Below are 19,403 nucleotides of genomic sequence, written 5' to 3' on the forward strand. Positions count from 1 at the left end.
TTTCATAAAGGTAATTCTAAATTAATCATAGAAAAGGCTTGAAGGTGGTATTTCTCAACTGTTCCGACACTTTCCAACATGAAGTCCTGATTTAGTTGATAATCTGAGAGATTTAAACAGAAATTGAAGTTACATAGGTTTTATTTTATCTGTGGACTTTTATAGAATGTTGGTAATAAGGTCGATCATAATGCGGATACAAGACGAAGTCCCAAACATTCAACCGTGTCAGAAAACGGGATATGAACGTAACGATCAAATAAAAATAAGAAAACAAAGAAAGGAAAAGATTTAAAACTAAGCATATCAATATAACATATATGGCATTACAAGAGTATTTTGTGCAATATGCTGGAAACTCAACGTGGTCGCGTTGGCTCAGTGGAAGATCATTCGAGAGATCGTGAGTTCGAGCCCCTCTCGTGACTTGGCCGCGTCAAACCTAAGACGCAAAAATAGCTCGGCAAATAAGACCCTGAAAACCGAGGCTGCAACAAGCGTTGGCATGTTAAAGTACCCCTCACTGCCGTTCATAGGTCTGAATTTGTGGCACTTCACCTACGGCTGGTGATGTGTCAATATGAATGAAAAATTCTCGAAAGAACTCTTAAGAAACAAATAAACAAACAAAATTGGAAGAAAAAAAATCACTTCCGTCAGAAATGGATTAGATATGAACTGTATCACAGTAGGGAGACTTTATTGAATATTAAATATACTTCTGATTCCCATGCCAACATGAAATAAATAATCTCATCGCTAATCTAACCAATTAACAAACGATGAATTTCATCAAATCATGTGGTGAACCGTTTCGGAAATTGTTGTTATCCAAAGACGTGGTTTACTTTACAGTTGAAGGTGTCCGACTGGAGGCCAGAGTTGTGTCGACATTGGTTTGATAATGTCGGACCAAAGGCCACAGAGTCGCGTCGACCAAAATCAACCTTGTCACGAAAGGATTTTTATAAGACCGTTTATGAAGAGCCATCAATAAACATGCTCTCACGACACCTAACTCAGGGAATAGCTAAGTGCTCTCTGGATATGCAGTAAGAGTCGTTTATTTACAGCCTTCGTTATTAAACATCCATCCACTGTAATTTTGTTTTATCGTATTACAGTCCTTGACGTATCCTATCTTCTTTCTGACATATACGTAAAGGTTATCCGTCTATTGTCAATACTTCTGAATATCATTTTCTTTTTTAAAAACTTTTTGAGAAAAGGTCAGGCAATCAGATGCAGATTTTTGTTTTAAATGCCTGACTGTTCCAACATAATTCGATGTTGGATCAAGTCAGTCGACAGTGAGTGAAATGTTGTTCGGTTGACATTATTGTATATTTTCGATCTTCAAAGTGGGGTATTTTTAAAGAGTCAATAAATTTACGCAATCAACATTCCGACAAAGCATTACACTAACCGTAACAAACAGCGTATTTGTAGACTTGTGGAACCTTATTACGGGCTCAAAACAAAAACCCCACAATTCCCTTCCTTGTTTGATTCCTATTTGTATCCCTTTCTATACATTATATATATATATATATATATATATATATATATATATATATATATATATATTTACAACTCAAATGACTTATAGATTAGCAAGCCAAAAACAATAAAACAAAAAGACATGTAATTTACAGTGCATATACGTTTGCAGATTTAGTGCTAGCCTTTTGGTACATATTTCACTTATGTTGAACATTTCCATTCGTCTTAAGGAAGGGACAGGTCGTATAATTTGACAATAATTATATATATATATATATATATATATATATACCCTGAAATAAAAGAGGCCTCCTGTGTCAAAGACTCCACAGAGTTTGGAGAGTTAAACAAACTGGGAAACGTTGCTCCCTTTGATATGCTCGTAAATCAAAGCGGATCTGCTTCGCTTTGCATGATTATTCCAATTGTTGGCGGAAAGGCACGCAAAAAAACTACACTTTTTGAGTATATCAGGGACCTCAAAGATATATAAACATCTTCGTCAAAATGAAAGAAAGTTACATTTTCGTAAAAAAAAATTTTTTTTCTTAGATTCGACTTGTCTGCATGTCATTTTAACGGAAATCGCATCCTCAACTCTAAACCGCAACTCAAACTGACAGATTTCGATTTTGTATTTAAAGCAAAGGCATCCAAATTTGCCCTGAAGTTGAGTCAAAGTGGCATTTTCTGAAGATACCGTATCTTTTATCACAAGTTGCAATATTTCATCAACATATGGTGCTATTTCGAAATTGAATTTTAAATTGCTTCGAAACAAACACATGGGATGACTTCTATCGTTAGACTCCCCTGTCTGTATGATTTCTACGAAATCTCACTCAATCATCCGTACGTCTCCAAGCTGAAGAATTATTATACTTAAATTTCTATTTTGTTTTGAAGGATTTGAGTTGTCATGTACCCTTCCCCCTCTCCAAAAAGAGTGAGTTTTCAGTTTTTATATTATGAAATGTATCCAAAAGATCCATGTAATATGCACAATATAAAGTTGCTTTACCCGTAAACTTTGCCACGTGGGAGGAGAACTTTAAGAGTTCGTCCTGGTCCAGTGGTGTGTGTCGGTTCTCCTCGTTGAAAACCGTGCTGAACTTGGCGTCATTTTCATGTGTCTCTTCACTGAAAAATATGTGCATAATGATAAATCTCAATAAAGAGGATTTCTACAAAGCTGTGTCTTTGTTTTCTACTGTAAATTTCATTTACTTGATTTTGTTGTGGACATCGTGGTTACAAGAGGCCATCTGTATCTGAACAGCTCGACAAACGAACCCAGTCTGCAACGAAAAAAAAGGATTCTTACTCAAAAACAATACACGCCTCATGACAATATGGGAAATTCTGCATCATTTCCAAACAGGAAGGCACAAAGTGAGCACCAAAAAGAACCATTGCCAAAATCCGAAAATATTCAAATCCGCCTAAGAATTTGCTCAGTTGGTCTATAACTAACATTTTCCCTAATTTCTATTAAATCATGTTATTTAATCTTTCTAATGCAGATATTGGTGAATAAAAACATTCGCCCAACTTCGTCTGATGCAAAGACGACATATATTGCATGTGATTGTTTATGCATTTCTAAACCCATTTAAAATAAAATTACGACCTTCTTTTCTTCAGTTAAGCATATCATTCCTTATACACAGCTACACTTTAACAATGAAATGTGATCAAAGTATAACAAGTAAATTAATCCCATGTTCTTGGTTTACAAGTTGTAATCGTATACCAAATGTGTGTGCGATCCTGTGTTGAATCAGACTCTACGATGGAAGGTTTGGGTGTTACGAGAGAGCTGTTTTGGACATTGTTTTAGTTTCGGGGGTTATTCTTGGTAGCAAAAATAATAGTTTGAAATAAAAGTCTGGAAGACTGTGAAGTAATGTATACAGAACTAAGACACGTGATAAACACAGAAGCCTGATTATGTTTATACAGAGCCATATGTTTCTCCGAATACCCTAGCTATCATTCAGTACAGTCTTAATGAGCGGGATTCATCTCAAAGATCAAAAGACATTTGGTGCACGGTGATCTCAAATAAGTCTTAATGTAAATTAGTGTCGTACAGAGAAGTTTAATACATATATAAATGTACCTACCGATCTTACAAATAATATCAACAACAATACCCCTATATCTTATTAATCAAAGAATGTGAAAAGCGAGTTGATTAAGACGTGCCAATATCATGTCTGTGTTAATGCAACATATGGTGACTACGAACTAGAGTTGGCATTCCTCGCGTAAAGATCCCCGACTTCCGCTTTCAGACAAATCTTTTGACCAAAGACGGGTGTTATCTAATTGTTCTGTTGGGGCACTCCATCGAAATCGACTTCATTGATATATGTATGGGACCCTTCTTTCAATTTCCTAGTTAAACGCCAAATAGTACATAAAATGCTGAAGTTTATGCGATAGCTCTTTGGAATTTTCTTATCTGTGTACAGCGTATAGAAGAGATCAACCCTTGCGCCAGACTCTGTTAGCGCCATTTGTCACAATTATATAATGTCTTAGGAAATTTTTCACCATTATTTTCCCTAGTCTTAAATCATGGGGTCGGTACAGCGGAGTTCGCTTGCCTAAGTTATAATGTATTGCATTGTTGATGTAGGTAAGACAGACGCGAGTATACAAGTAACTTTCAGCAGCCCATTGAAATGAATTAGATTTCACAGAATCAATTGATAATCAAAATAAGAAGTAAGCTTTGAATTCTCTGGTATATAGCAAGCTGCGACAACAAAGTGTTCCCTTTCTGCTGTTGATATCGAAATCTGTATACGGATGAAACACGTCATACACCATGCGAATTGTAGTTTTGTTAGTTTTAAAGGGGTGTCTTTCTCCCACTTGGGACCGATAAAACAAATACATCCTGAAATCGATTTAATATCGCATTTTACAATTTAGCAAAAATCAAATCCTAATTTTGTGCGAAATGTCTCTCAAGATTAAATTCTCCATTTAAGTAACAATTGGATTTTTGGACAAAAGCACAAAAAATACCATAGGATAAAGTGCTGCATCCTCGGTCATAAAAAATTCAAACGGTTTAGGACACACTGTTACGGATGACAGAAAAATATTGAATACAGATAGTGGTACTATTGATACATGCTGTCCCATTATTAGATTGACAATAATACGCGTAATGCAGTGCTTTAATGTCAATATCAGTTAAGATTGGTGTAGGTGGATGAGTTTTTTATAGCCTTTGTTACAGAGTTGCACTATTCATTGTACATCAAAAATTCACTCACGTAGTACAGAGAAATCCGAAGGACAATAACGTATATTTATAGCCGGATACTTTAAATAAAGAAATGGTTGGATTAAATTTTGATGCGTTCGAGCACAGTGCACTAAAATACCGCTCTTAGGTTCATGCAATTTTCTATCTTTAAATAAATGTGGAAAATGTGTCATTCGAGAGAAATTATCGTGAAATTCGTACAAAACTATTCTCTGAAACTGACTTAATTGTTACAGAATTTAAAGATAATCAATATGTTTGAACCAAACTGTGTACACCAAGTTTAATGGAATTTATATGAATTTTACTTCAGGCAAGTTTTACTAACCCCTAATGGGTCATCTAATTCTCTTACTATCACATGAAGTCTATAGTACTAAAATCCCATTATATTCTGTAAAATAGCGGCCAAAACCTGTAAATCACGCACCCATCAGATAAAGTGGTAAGCTAGCAATACCAAATACGGTAAATGTAATCTATCTTTTTTTAATTCAATAACATTAATCTAAATTTGAATATCGATAGCATTTGAATTCGTCCCCTTGAAAGCAAAGAAAGAACGCTGTGATCATTTTGCAATATGGTTCCAAAGTTGGTCGATTTATCTTTTTTCACTAGCGAAGCGCAGAACTAGATTGGATGCGAGATTTGAAGTATTTAATTGCCTTTTTATGCCATTTTCAACGCATTCACCACTTTGTGTTTAGTGACCGCCAAAGACTTTTTCGACAATGGTATCTGATCTGCTTTTTTCTTCTTGAATACATGAACACTGTGTTTACATCTAAATCTAAGAGGATCTGCCCGTCTGAAAGTAAAATCCGGGTTCTTTAAAATTGTAATAAAGGGGTTTACTTACCGTGGGTAGAAGAAGCGTCCCTACACTCTCTATCAGGCCTATCAGATCCACTTTCTTTTCGGACAGTTCATTGTCCTCCGACCCCACAGAACTAGTCGTTGACACAGTGGAGAGGGTGCTGGTCTTCCTTCTGGGGGATTCACAAGTCCCGGAAGTCCCAGCATTCCCGCTGGGGCAAAGTTTCACGACATCCGTAGCGTTTTGTTCTGTTTTGATATCACAGTTTTCTTTTTCATCTTCCTTGGAGAACTTGTTCCTGGAGTTTTCTGTCAGTAGCTTATTGTTTTCCTCACATGCCGCCGCAGAAACAACCCCATCCCCGTGTTCCACAGAATTGCCCTTCTCATATTTAAGGGCAAACGGACAGGCTGGGTTCTCAGCGTCTATCAGTTTTTGGACTTGGCCTTGGCAGCTCATGGTACACCCCATTTTGAAATTAGAGAAAAAAGTAGACGAAAATAAGCATCAAGGTTACAGTTTGTGGCTCCGCCTGGCTAAATCACAGAAGAGTGTCAAGACTCTTAACGACCAATAAAATGGACTATGAAAGGTTTATACGATCTCAACAATCGCTCTCCACTGATACGGACATCTTTATTTACAAATCTCTTATTTCCTATTGCCAATAATTGATGAATGCTGAAGATTATCCGGGTATTTATTCAAAGTAAAATGCCGGATATACACAGAGGACAACAGGGATGGATCAATAGCGCTTCTGTGGTGTAATTATTTTATCTATCTATTTTCAGATTTTTGTGATTCAAGATTCTTGTAAAGTAAATGCATACGGTTTATATACGTAATGAGATCATCCATCCTAATTACTGACAATGTCAGCTTATAGATCCTTTTCTGGAAGCAAATAGCCCTTCAAATCTGCATGGCGTAAAAGACATTTCCGTATCAAATCGGCCGGATAATATCTGACAGTACGACAACCAATAGATGGAACCCAATTCATTCCAAGGGTGTTGAAGACGTGTGAACGTAAACTCGAGATTTTTATTTCTTATGACTGTTAAGTTCATAGAAAAGATCAATCTATGAAACTATATCATCATTGTTCCTGGAAAACATACTCGATGCACTTGCGTGTGTGAATAAGAATATTCACTAGGGACATGCAGTTTAATCAACGTATTTAGTAATTACTTGAATATGATTCAAGAATCAACTGATCATTTCAGACACACAATGTCGAACATAAAAGTGAGAGAATGCAGTAAACAATGTGTCAATATGAATACTAGAAAGAAAAGATACTTATTTTTTATGCAGAGTTGATTTGAACCTCCACCTCGATGCACCGATTGCAGTTTACATTTCTGTCCTTGGTCTCTCTGATATCACTTGTGGGATGCTGGGAATCTCCAGAAAATTACTGGAAAAAACTCAGTGCTTGTCTACCAGCTCCCACATCTAAATCTAACCAAAACCTGCAGCAGTTCCTCGTCTAAATGTATAGAGCCCTAAGAATGGTGTCTGATTGCGACACGCTCCATATTCTATCCTACCACCGTATACTAGTCACTACTAAATGTACGTGCCAACCACCGCCATCTCTAGTGTGTAATTTACCCTAAACCATGGCATCTCTCTATAGCTGTCCTACTAATCAAAACTGTACGTACCATTCAAAGATTCTGGTGTCTTAGTAGTTATAATACAGCGTGACTTACCACCTACCATATTAAGAATACATGTTGTAGTCTACTGATTGCTGGATCACGTGATTATGCATGCGCCATCTTGAAAGCCCAAACTACATGTAACGCTACATTCTCTAAGAGTTTAATATATGGTGAGAAAAGCAGCGTCATAGTTATTTCACAGCAATTGAGTGACATACACGTGCTGTATAGTGTTAAACATCGATCACGTACATCTTCTGCTGTTAGTGGCTTAAGTAAAATAAACCGTACAGATCCTATTATTATATCTTAACTTTGGCAGCAAACCCAATGCTTCATTTCATTGCCATTTGTAACATTTCAACTTTTTGTAGCGTAAAACTCATTTAAAGCGGAACATGTAATCTTCTTTACGAAACCAACCAGATTTACAATTTTCAATCCTTTGGTGATTTCAATAAATTCCTCTCCAGACATAAAATTTAGCATGTTATACGAGAGCATGGGATGGGATACGCAAAGTCCAACACAATCCGCTTAAAGCGTGTAGATAATATGGAATTACTCCGAAAAATCACTTCGCATCATGTTCTATCGATCGCACGTTTTATATTCGTCTACTTCCAAAGATAAAGCTTATTGTGTATTATATGAAAATATTTTTTATTGTTGAAATTGTATCTATGAACACAAACAATCAGGCTAATTTCATAAAACACAATATATATGTTCATCACTGGCTTGGCTCTTTTCTGTGGTTTTTTTTTAAATACTTGTAACAAATCACTGAGTATATAACCACAGTATCGTAAATGACAATGCTGAGGATTTATGATATTTGCATCTGTTCTATCAACGCGCTTTGCAGAGTTGTGCTCTTTCGGACTTCCTACAATGGTATGTCCTCAAGTTAACACTTTGTATATTGAATAAACAAGTTCTTGGAATTGTATTCGGCTGTCAGCTGATCAATGTGTGGTACTCCAAGAATATTATATTAGACCCGCTAGTACATTTGATCTTCGACATCACCGCTGAAAGACGTTTTTGGAGTATTTTTATTCAAAGTCCTTTACGCATCATTATTTTATGAACGTCATTGACCATAATAAGAATTTGTAAAAGATGACAAATCAAAGTGCCTGCAGCGGCCACATATTTTTCAAAGCCTTTGTACTTCTCTAACATACACAGTATATTATTCAGTGACGAACGGACACGTGACCCCGCCACCTTGGCAATTACCGTAACAATAAATAGAGGCTCCAAAAAAAATCATCCTGTTTTTAGTGAAAAATGGATCTTTACAATTACAATCGCCGAGACTGATTTATAATTGGACAAAATACAATCTACACTACAAATTACAGTCTTGTTCGAAAGCTGTTTTTATTCAAATATATTCCAAAACTTTCGCAGCTAGTGAGTTTCAACCCTGACCCCTGCGACCGTGTAATGTGATATCACCATGATGCTATGAATATAATTAGATCATCTAATGCGATCCCACCATTATCCCCAAGGACTATATTAGAACATAATCCGATCCCACCATGACCCAAAACACAATGTTATGACATAATGCAATCCTCCCATTTCCCCAAGAACAATGTAGGACATAATGCGATCCCACCATGACCCCAAGGACTATGTTAGGACATAATGCGATCCCACCATTACCCCAAATATAATGTTATGACATAATGCGATCCCACCATTACCCCAAGAACAATATTAGGACACAATGCGATCCCACCATGACCCCAAGTACAATGGTAGGACATAATGCGATCCCACCATGACCTCAAGAACAATGTTAGGACATAATGCGATCCCACCATGACCCCAAGTACAATGTTAGGACATAATGCGATCCCACCATGACCCCAAGGACTATATTAGGACATAATGCGATCCCACCATTACCCCAAGTACAATGTTAGGACATAATGCGATCTCACCATGACCCCAAGATATATATTTGGACATAATGCGATCCCACCATTACCCCAAATATAATGTTATGACATAATGCGATCCCACCATTACCCCCAAGAACAATGTTAGGACACAATGCGATCCCACCATGACCCCAAGTACAATGTTAGGACATAATGCGATTCCACAATTACCTGAAGAACAATATTAGGACATAATGCGATCCCACTATGACCCCAAGTACAATGTTAGGACATAATGCTATCCCACCATGACCTCGGGGAATATGATTAGTGCATCTAATGCGATACCTTTTCAATCCTATGAACTATAATTGGAACATATAATGCGATCCCTTTCTAATCCTATGAACTATAATTGGAACATATAATGCGATTCCTTTCTAATCCTATGAACTATACATGGAACATATAATGCGATCCCTTTCTAATCCTATGAACTATAATTGGAACATATAATGCGATCCCTTTCTAATCCTGTGAACTATTATTGGAACATATAATGCGATCCCTTTCTAATCCTATGAACTATACATGGAACATATAATGCGATCCCTTTCTAATCCTATGAACTATAATTGGAACATATAATGCGATCCCTTTCTAATCCTACGAACTATTATTGGAACATATAATGCGATCCCTTTCTAATCCTATGAACTATAATTGGAACATCTCATGTGATCTTAACATGACCCCAAAGACTATAAGAAAAACATATAAGATTTATATTACGATCCCTGCACTTCGGGTTATCAATTTGTAGCCTTGGTTTTCTAAGCTTTTTCCAATATAATCTATTACTAAACACTGCGATTCCTTATTGCCGTTCCACCTTGAACGAAAGGTCAGAACTTGATGAAATTATATTTTGTATAGTGCCACTACAAAGGGTATGTGAACGAAATAATTCTCGACAGGACTATTGCGGATTTTATCTGTGTTTTCTCTTTGTTTCTCTAGAGTTCTCCACTATTCAATCATCTCCTTAATAATTCTCACGAACTTAACACCAGATTTCGAGTGCTGCTGCTTACAGAGTCCAAATCTGGATTTGGCATGTAACTGGAAGAAAATGTGGCATAAATGGAAAGAAATGAAAATCTCAAGTATCTGTAACTTATAAACTTGGTGCTTGAAGCGTCATTGAAACATTCGGAGCTCGGTGTGATGATATCGGTCAAGCTGGTGACCGATGATGTTTTAATAAGTTTTTCACGATATTGATTTGGGGTTACTAATGGCTAGAATCGTTGTTTATGCACAAAAGACTACTCTTAGGGACAAACGGCAGCACATCAAAGTCGCCGCGGTGTTTACTTTGATATCAGCAAACACCCCCCTATATCACTTGTCATTTATAAAATTCCACGTCTGTTAATGCCAGGTAGATGTACCTGGCGCTGAAATCAAGACGGTGAATTATGGTAGCTTTCAAACACAACAGTTCACCTAGCTTCTGAGCACTAGAAAACTCCTGTTTGGAATACATGTACATGAAAATCACACCGCTCGCGACGGGGGTAGGGAGGGTGTAGTTTTGTAATCAATGATTGATTGATTAAAACAGATGTTCATGTTCATCTTACATGTTTGTCAGAAAATACATGTAGGACTACGAGAGGGGTTTTATTATTAAGTATTTCAAGTTGTAAATATTTTTGTAAAATGTTCTTCTTACATTCATTTGTACCAAATCTTTAAAATACATCATTGATTAAAATATCATTGAAATTGTGTTTGATTCTATATTACAGCATTACTGCACATACTGACGTCTAGCCCTGTGTTATCATCATTTTTTCACTTACATAAAAGTAGATGTACAGTATCTTAAACTAATCTATATCAATCGAAGGAGTAGCAAAATGTCAACGCCGATCGTGTACGTAGGTACATGTATTATGGGTGTTTCCAAACCGCGGGGCTGACTGTTTACAGTTGACGTCATATTTGTCGTCAATATTTGTCAAATGTTGAGATTAAATATACAACAATGAGGAGATTCCCTGCGTTAGTGTCAGTATCGCTGAAATCTTTACAAATGTTGGTGTTAAGAAATCGGCGTTGATTAAATAACAGATTTTGAGCTCCATTTGCAAACAGGAGTATGTATGTAGAGGCCTAGGTAAACGTCGCTTTTTGTTATTCAAATTCATATATATTTATGCAGATTACAAAAAAGAAACTGAACTGAAAGTGATCAATAGGTTTTCGATTGGTCCTCAGAACTAATTTATCAAAATTCCTATAGGATTAAATTAACACCTCTGTAGTAAACGTTGATTGAAACATCTTGCCAATAAAAAATTACGTGTATTAATTTCCCAAAATATTCAATTCCCCCCCCCCCCCCTTTTTTTATATCTAGAGGGTTTTTTCGGGTTCCTTTTCTTTTTTTCTTTTTTTTTTTTTTTTTTTTGGTTTTGTTTTCTGGGTTTTTCAAAACCTTAATTTAGTGGTAACTTGTGTCGTAGGTAAATATCAAGCACTAAACTGTCCCACCGATACGAACTATGGAAATTATTAAATCGTCCCTTCCTCAGGGAAAAAAAAGTTATTAACTAGACCAGCGCAATTTCTAAACTAAAATGACTAAATCTAATATGAAGTGTGAATGAAATACTACACGTCCATTCACTCAGACATACTACTTGCAACGTGATCTCCAATTACTCCGACCGAATTAAGTAATTAATGATCAAATCAAATTAATTGACGAAAGCAAAGGCCCGTAAAAGTCAGTTGCACACACACACACACACACACACACACATATATATATATATATATATATATATATAATAATGCAGATAAGTAGCATATAGATGATAAAACGGAGTTGTTGTGGGGTGGGTTTTTTTTTTTTTTTACACACACACGATATATATATATATATATATATATATATATATATATATATATATATATATATATATATATATATATATATATATTCATGTACCTTATCTTGTATAACCGCATATTATACATGAAAATTAACATTATAATATATAATGAGCTGCGTAAATCCATCCAATCGTACAATGTAATGTAAATTTGTATGCGTTCGTCGGGATTTTAATGCAGTTTATTTTTTGTAGTTTATATATTACACTAGCAAACATTGTAATGGTCAGACATACAAAATTTCAATTAGAGATTGTGTACAAATCGTCTCGTATTGTTCGTGAACTCAACACCTCTTTGCCTGATCTTTTATACTTACTATAAAACGAGAGCCATTTCCTGGTTTCCTGGCAACATCCACAGTGTGTAAATTATTGTAGATCAAACTTGAATGAATTTCTCACACCTTTATCTTCAACCTCAATGAAATTTGTCCCAGGAAATCCACAGCTTTTTCTCCTTATTAAATTCAATTAATATCTGGTCCCCTGGGTGATATACAAGGAATATCTGTTGATAAAGGTATCACTAAGAGATCAAAAATGACACTTATTCTATCACTCACAAATGTCAACAAAGTGCATCTTTCAAAACAAAAGAAATATTTCCCTCCTTTTGATTACTTTTATGGAAATAAGAAACACAGAATTTAAAACTCACTTTCACCACTGAAAATTCTTCATTTGCTTTTTTAAACGTCATGCAGGGGGATTTTGCAACAGTATCCGAGAGAGCAGAATACATTTTATGAAATACCATGGTGGGAAAAAAGAACTTCGATTATTCTTAGCAGCTGACAGATCGGTGTGTGCATCGCAAGAAACAATCGAACGGAAAATACAATATGAGGGGACCCACAAAAAGGACCCTCCTTAAAACAATTCCATTCAAAAATCTCTCATAACAGATCATTTTATTGTACAGCCCCGGTTTTATATAGTTAGTTCTTAGTTCCATCTTGTATTTGCTTTGTTTTTGCAGCTGACTTTTTTATAACCAGAATCAATAAGGAATGAGTTCAAAGTTTTGCTTACGGTTGATGTTGGGGGTTATCGGTGTAAGTACTGATAGTAAGGTTTGGGTCGCTATTGATGTTCGCGGTCTGATGGGACACGCAGGGATTACTTTTGTCATTTATGGTTTGATTGTACCAAACATAGACTGATTGTATCTCAATGAGGCGGTTTTCGTTTTTGTACTTGAAATTCCAATCGAAAAACAATGCACGCACTTTGGATTATCTGCGTAATGTTTTAGAATAGGTTGATAAATATTTACTCTCATAAATCTTAAAAAGAGTCAGAGTACGGTATATCGACATGGAATTAATTGCATATTTATCATATATACGCGCTCTTCTGTGAAAATAGTCAATGAATCAAATTGGGTGATTATCATGATTTCAATTTAATCATATACTAAATAGTACGTTATGCAAATTCGAGTGGTTAAAATAACTTATCTTTCATTAGAAAATCTTTATGCAACTTAAAGTCAAGAAAACTGAGACGGCTCACCTGCCGGGTTCATTCAGCCTGCCCTGTGCATTCCATAATCCCCTCTCGATTTACAATTTTAGTGAAGAAATTCAAGAAACACATCGAACTTTAAGATCGGAGCAAAACTAAGTGCATCAATCTCTAAAACAAACATCAGTTCTCCATAGGTTTATGGACTTGTTAAATTCCGAGGAGAGATTTACAGAAACCGACAAGTTTACCTTTCAGGTAAGTTCCCTGTCACGTGGGACAAGTCGCTGTTTCACCAAAAACCGTGTTTGCTGATTGCGGGTCCTGAGATGCTGGAGGATTAGATGTCCGTGTTTACACTGATCTCGAGTACACTCTACCGCGTGTCATCGCAAAACGCCAAACCCCTCAAACCTTTGTTTACTAAACTGTTTGAAAAGAATGAGCAGAGAAAAAAAGTGCAGCCTATCTGCATGGCATATTTACGTTACGTCTGCTGTGCTCTCTCTCTCTCAAACACGGACAGACAAACGATTCTACCTATATGATAAAGTTGATTTCATGTTTATCTGTATGTCTTTCACATATCCAGACTTTAGAATTCTTTAGTATTTGTAAAATTTTATTAATATCCAAGTTCAGAAACAGTACATCCATATATTTTAGAGTGACACTGATGTTTCAGTACCATCATCGCGCCATTGATAAGGTTAGGAAGATTAATAAAAGGGGGATAACTGGCGCCAGAATCTAAGTTTAAGGGAAATAGCTGTCTGCAGATTAAGATTTGATATTAAAACTCTGAGTGTTGTCAGATTGATCAATTCAAGTTCTATGTTGTTGGTAGTTTCAGAATCTCTCTGCTTTTTCTCTACTCATTTCGCTGGTCCTTAAAAATCATGACAACGGACAAAGACATAGTTGTTCTTGTATATTGTGGTCCCTCTCGGGTGTTTGTTTGGGAGGGAGTAGATCGAAAGGTGTGACATGTTAAATACAACGGATTAGCAGATTAACCCGTGGATGGACGAGTTTTAATATCTCAGCAAATTCGCCAATAGCTAGGACAAAAAAAACCAGACAGAGACGATATCATGTCTCACTACACAGTTTGCTTGCCTTTCAACTTTAAATGGAAATGAGATGAAATAAAGCTTTTGCATATACATGTACATACATCTATCCAGATCTAAGATAACTGGTGGCAAAGTGCTGTCATAATGTAGCAATTCCATTGAGTTCGTTAAAACAAAACCTTAAAATATGTATGAATGTTCATATTTTCGAAAATACTTTAGATCAAGGTCTTAAAGACTTCCACGTATGGAAAATGATCTCAGAATCTTCTTCTTTGAAATTTAGATTGAATTTTTTTTTTAAATAAAAATCAAATTGCATTATGTAAATCCAGCAAAAGCCACGCGGTTAAAAAATTGATATAAAGCATTCGACTGCAAATCCCTAGGTAGGGTGAATCGTGGTGCAAATGAAAATTCGGGGAGAAGATACGATGAGATGCAGATCAAGAACATGGAGTACTTTTACAGCCAGGTCTGTTTATAAATCTTGAGTACATTTCAATTTAGAATCATTTTAGCACCACACCAATCAGACACAAGGCGTACAATGTACGTCAACAATGTCCCTCCACTTTCTTATGCCTTCTTTCCCATGTTACCGGCTATCGTTTTTGTTTTTGAACACGAGAAATCCATTTGGATGTGTTCGATCAAGCTTTGCTCGCTTTAAAATAATACACAGTAAAATCATCGAGAACTCGTCACAAAAAATGCCCTGCATGATATATATTCATTTTTTATCTTGTATCTTATAATCTATGATTTATTTTTTGTTTGAAAATTTGCTGATAGAGTAAGATTGATACACAATGTACAATGATATTGCATATTGTAATTGCGAGTGGGGAGGAGTGAAGGGGCAATTTTTTCAGCAGTAGCACCTCACCCTTATGTGACGGCGACAATTTGACGAAATGTGTTTCTCATGTACACAAACAGAAACATTTGTTTAGTTATAGAGGTAGACAAATATTTGTTATCTTGAAGTGGCCACGTCACGGTTGAGCAAAATACAATGTTAAAAGAAAGACAACTCACGCTGGTCCAAAATAATTTTTATTCTTTGATGAGTACCAGTCCTTGTCACAGGCAATTGCATCGCTTGGGGGTCGAATTTACTATATAAAGAGTAAAGGTATAGAACTCTAAATATAGGGTACGCATGTTAGCCGATGTAAAAACAATAAATTAATTGGTATAAAATTCTACTTTGTATTTTAATTTATTCATACATAATCAATCTATATTACTACCAAAGTTCATCCCGAAATTCCGTATACTTCCCAAGATATGCAGAAATGAACTCGGAAAATGCCTATTATTTTTTGGTTGACTTTTAGTTGGGCCCTGACACTATACGACTACACAGAGTGTTTGAGCATTGCAACAAGCTATCAAATAGAATGTGAAATATCATTTCTAAAATGAATTTCTTACCCCAATTCATAAAATGTAGTCCGTAATAGCTCCAAGTGACTGAAATTTTTTAACGGATTTCACGATGAATTAAAGACTAGAATTTTTTACATCATAGACAACTGATTCTTCCATAAAAATGGAAAAAGGAAATATTCAGATCTTGTGAACAGTAATCCAAAACATTACTTTCTTGAACACCACTCTGATTATCTGAAGTTGATATCAAAAAGATGCTGGAGTTTCTCAGTGATATCTTCGTAATTTTGGTGATCAGGTCTTCCAACATTCTGTTGAAATTCCCATGGGTATGAATTGTGCTCCTTTATTAGCTGACCTATTTTCATATTCTTACAAGGCAGAATAAATTCAAACGCTTTTACACGAGAAGAAAAAATATCTTCAACTCGACATTTAGACATATCGTTGACGCTTTATCTATTAACAATACTCATTTGCATTCATTGTCGATTTGATATATCCCAATAAACTCGAAATAAAAGACCCAAGGAGTCTTCCACATCTGCTTCATACTTGGATATTTTATTGAACATAGATGTTAACGGCAAACTAAGAACTTAATTTATGACAAATGGGCTTCAGCTTCTCCAGCGTCAACTTTTCATATATATGTAACATTATTCCATTACCACCTGTACATGGTGTTTTATGTCTCCCACTGATCCAAAACGTTCATCACAATCTAATGTGTATTGAGATATTGCAAATACGCTTCAGCACCACTAGACTTTGATGAATGACCTAGACAATGAACCGCAGAGGATTTTAAGTGACACAATAGGAAATCAATAGCTCCATCTCGTACTCAACGCAAAGAATTAATGTGATATATTACAAAACATATATTACAATTAGCGCTATAGCATTATACCTACACAGTATAACAAAGATAGCGTCACACCATTGTTCTTTGTATCTTGCTCCAGTAACATTATTTAGATTCAACTCGAGTAGACAAACCGGTCGAGTACATAGTCCTCCAGATCTATATAGCCTTTGGTGATCAGGACTTCCAACAGCCTGCTGCAATTCCCATGGGCAAATATCGAGCTCCCTTATTAGGTGACCTGTTTTTGTGTTGTTATGAATCGAATTTTATTCAGAATCTTCTACACAACATGACCTTAAACTCAACGTTTAGACGTCTCCTCATTTTGTCTTTTAACAGTAGTCAGTTTTATTCATATATCCTATGAAGTCGAAATAAAAGGCACCACGAAGTATTCAAATTCTGCTTCATATTTGGATAGTATATTCAACATTTATGTTAATGTCAAATTAACGACAAACGGGTTGGCTTCCGCCTCTTCACTGTGGTCAACTTCCCATGTTTATGTAGCAATATTCCATTATCACCTGCATGTGTTGTTTATATGTCTCTCAAATGATTCGAAACGCGAGAACATGTTCTGGGTATGATTAATTTAGGTCAATAAGAGCATCTGAAATCTTACTTCAAATTTACAAGTAGGCTAAATGCAACCTTTTATCATAGAGTGCGGGTATTGTTGTTTTATTGACAGTTCTTAATGACAGTATATATACATGTACATTATTTCATCACTTATTTTTGCTTCAATATTTAAAAGATTTAGTAACAGACAATTCGTCATATTCAGATCACCATTGAATCGAGGCCGACTATTGACAAATAAGTTGATGTAAAAGGATGTTCCAACAATCTCTTTTAAAAACAGCAAGACGAACAAGAACATACAGAGTTTATATAAGATGCTGTATATCTAGGCACTGTGAAGTGAGCTTGTGAGTAAAAGGTTTGGATGTTACAGAGATGTATATTTACAGGAAATACAGGGTATAGATTTGAACTAGGATGGAATACAAGACTGGACGTATTTTATGGACAAGAATTTTGTTTGTGTTCACGACATCAATTCCTCTGTTAGTAACTTTAAGTTTCAGACGGTGTGCTTCGGAAGGATTATCATCCGTAACCCGCAGTGGTTTAAAGAGTCTGTGATGGGCAACATTCATTATCACAGAAATCCAAGTATGGACTTGCTTTGGCTCTTTTTTAAAAATTCCTCGGGGGCATATACATTTTAACTAGTTAGTTATAAAAATATGAATAAATAACAACGATTCAGATGAACTACTATTGTCAAGGGTCATAATATTACTGCAATGGACACATTTAACATAGTGTTATCTATGTAATACTGACTTCAAACAAACTCTAGATTAACATAGGAAAATATACAATAATAAATAACCAAACCGCTTCATATATTTAAGGACAGTGCCAATTTCAGAAACAGAGTATAATGTTAGGTGAATACATATCAAATTATAATCAATATCAATGTAAGAGTTTAGTAACTATAATTCAACTTCCGTCCAACTTTCAGCAATTTTTCGCATTTGAGAAGCAGTAGACGATGTTTGACGGCTGATTATAGCCGATAAATGGACTTTATTTCCAGTTCACCATGACGATGCGAGAGGTAAGACCTTGACAGAGTTGCTTCTAAACGGTAGGGGTCTAATCATCATATTATATCGAACTTTTCTCCGTTTTCAAGCGATGCAGCTGGTAAAAAAGAAAACCAAGATGGCGTGATATACCTTGTGAATATTATGTTTACAGGAAGACAATTTGTTTTATTATAGATATTTAAAACGTCGAGTGCCTGTGATAAGAGTATAGTAACTACAATTTGCAAGCATAATGCATAAATATGAATAAAACGTTGAAGAAAGCATGTTTTATTGACCTGATTACAGGGGGCACCAAGGGACAATGCTTGTTAACAGTCTGGTGATATATTATTGTACAAGACCGTTGGTCTTGTCATTCCAGTACCAAAGACAATTTATACGTGGCAATGAGGTGTAATACTTGTAGTATTATATTCCACTGCTCAAAATTCAGATGAGGATATTTTCTTTTTCATTGGTCATTAGGCAGATAAGCTTTTCATCACTGTCTCTCTGTACAAATTTCTTATATGATTTGTCTATCATCTGGTGAAAGGTGAAGACAACGAACAGCGACCAAATCCCACAACTCCTACAAGCAACACAAAACAGCTGGGCAAACACGGATTCCTAGACACACCAGTAGCAGGAACAGGCGCCCAGGAGGAGAAAGTACCCCCCCCCCCCCGACCGGCCACACCCGCCGCGAGCTCCATACCCCGATCAGGAAAACGGAGCCATCCGCAGCCAAAATCAGCGCGCCAAGAACGGTTCACAATCGGCACGAAAAACGCCAGACAGTATCCAACGACAGACCGCACCAGTA

General features: G+C 35.9%; 1 protein-coding gene and 1 long non-coding RNA gene across 2 annotated transcripts in view; both read right to left on the reverse strand.

The window, feature by feature from the left end:
* LOC125682432 (guanylate cyclase soluble subunit alpha-2-like) overlaps positions 1-12,097 on the reverse strand; it is a 37,319-nt gene extending 25,222 nt beyond the window's left edge. Inside the window, exons 1-3 of the mRNA XM_048923028.2 lie at positions 5,652-12,097; positions 2,731-2,801; positions 2,525-2,643 (exon numbers count right to left, since the gene is read on the reverse strand). Coding sequence (XP_048778985.2) covers positions 2,525-2,643; positions 2,731-2,801; positions 5,652-6,080 — 619 coding nt within the window. The 5' untranslated portion in view covers positions 6,081-12,097. The remainder of the gene's footprint in view (positions 1-2,524; positions 2,644-2,730; positions 2,802-5,651) is intronic.
* Positions 12,098-12,502: 405 nt separating this feature from the next.
* LOC130052034 (uncharacterized) lies at positions 12,503-14,299 on the reverse strand. Its single transcript, XR_008800375.1, has 2 exons — positions 13,874-14,299; positions 12,503-12,663 (listed from the first exon to the last, which is right to left on the reverse strand). It is a non-coding gene; the product is annotated as an uncharacterized LOC130052034 (long non-coding RNA).
* Between the last annotated feature and the right edge of the window lie 5,104 nt (positions 14,300-19,403).

Source organism: Ostrea edulis, chromosome 2 (assembly GCF_947568905.1).
Source record: "Ostrea edulis chromosome 2, xbOstEdul1.1, whole genome shotgun sequence".
Lineage (NCBI taxonomy): Eukaryota > Metazoa > Mollusca > Bivalvia > Ostreida > Ostreidae > Ostrea > Ostrea edulis.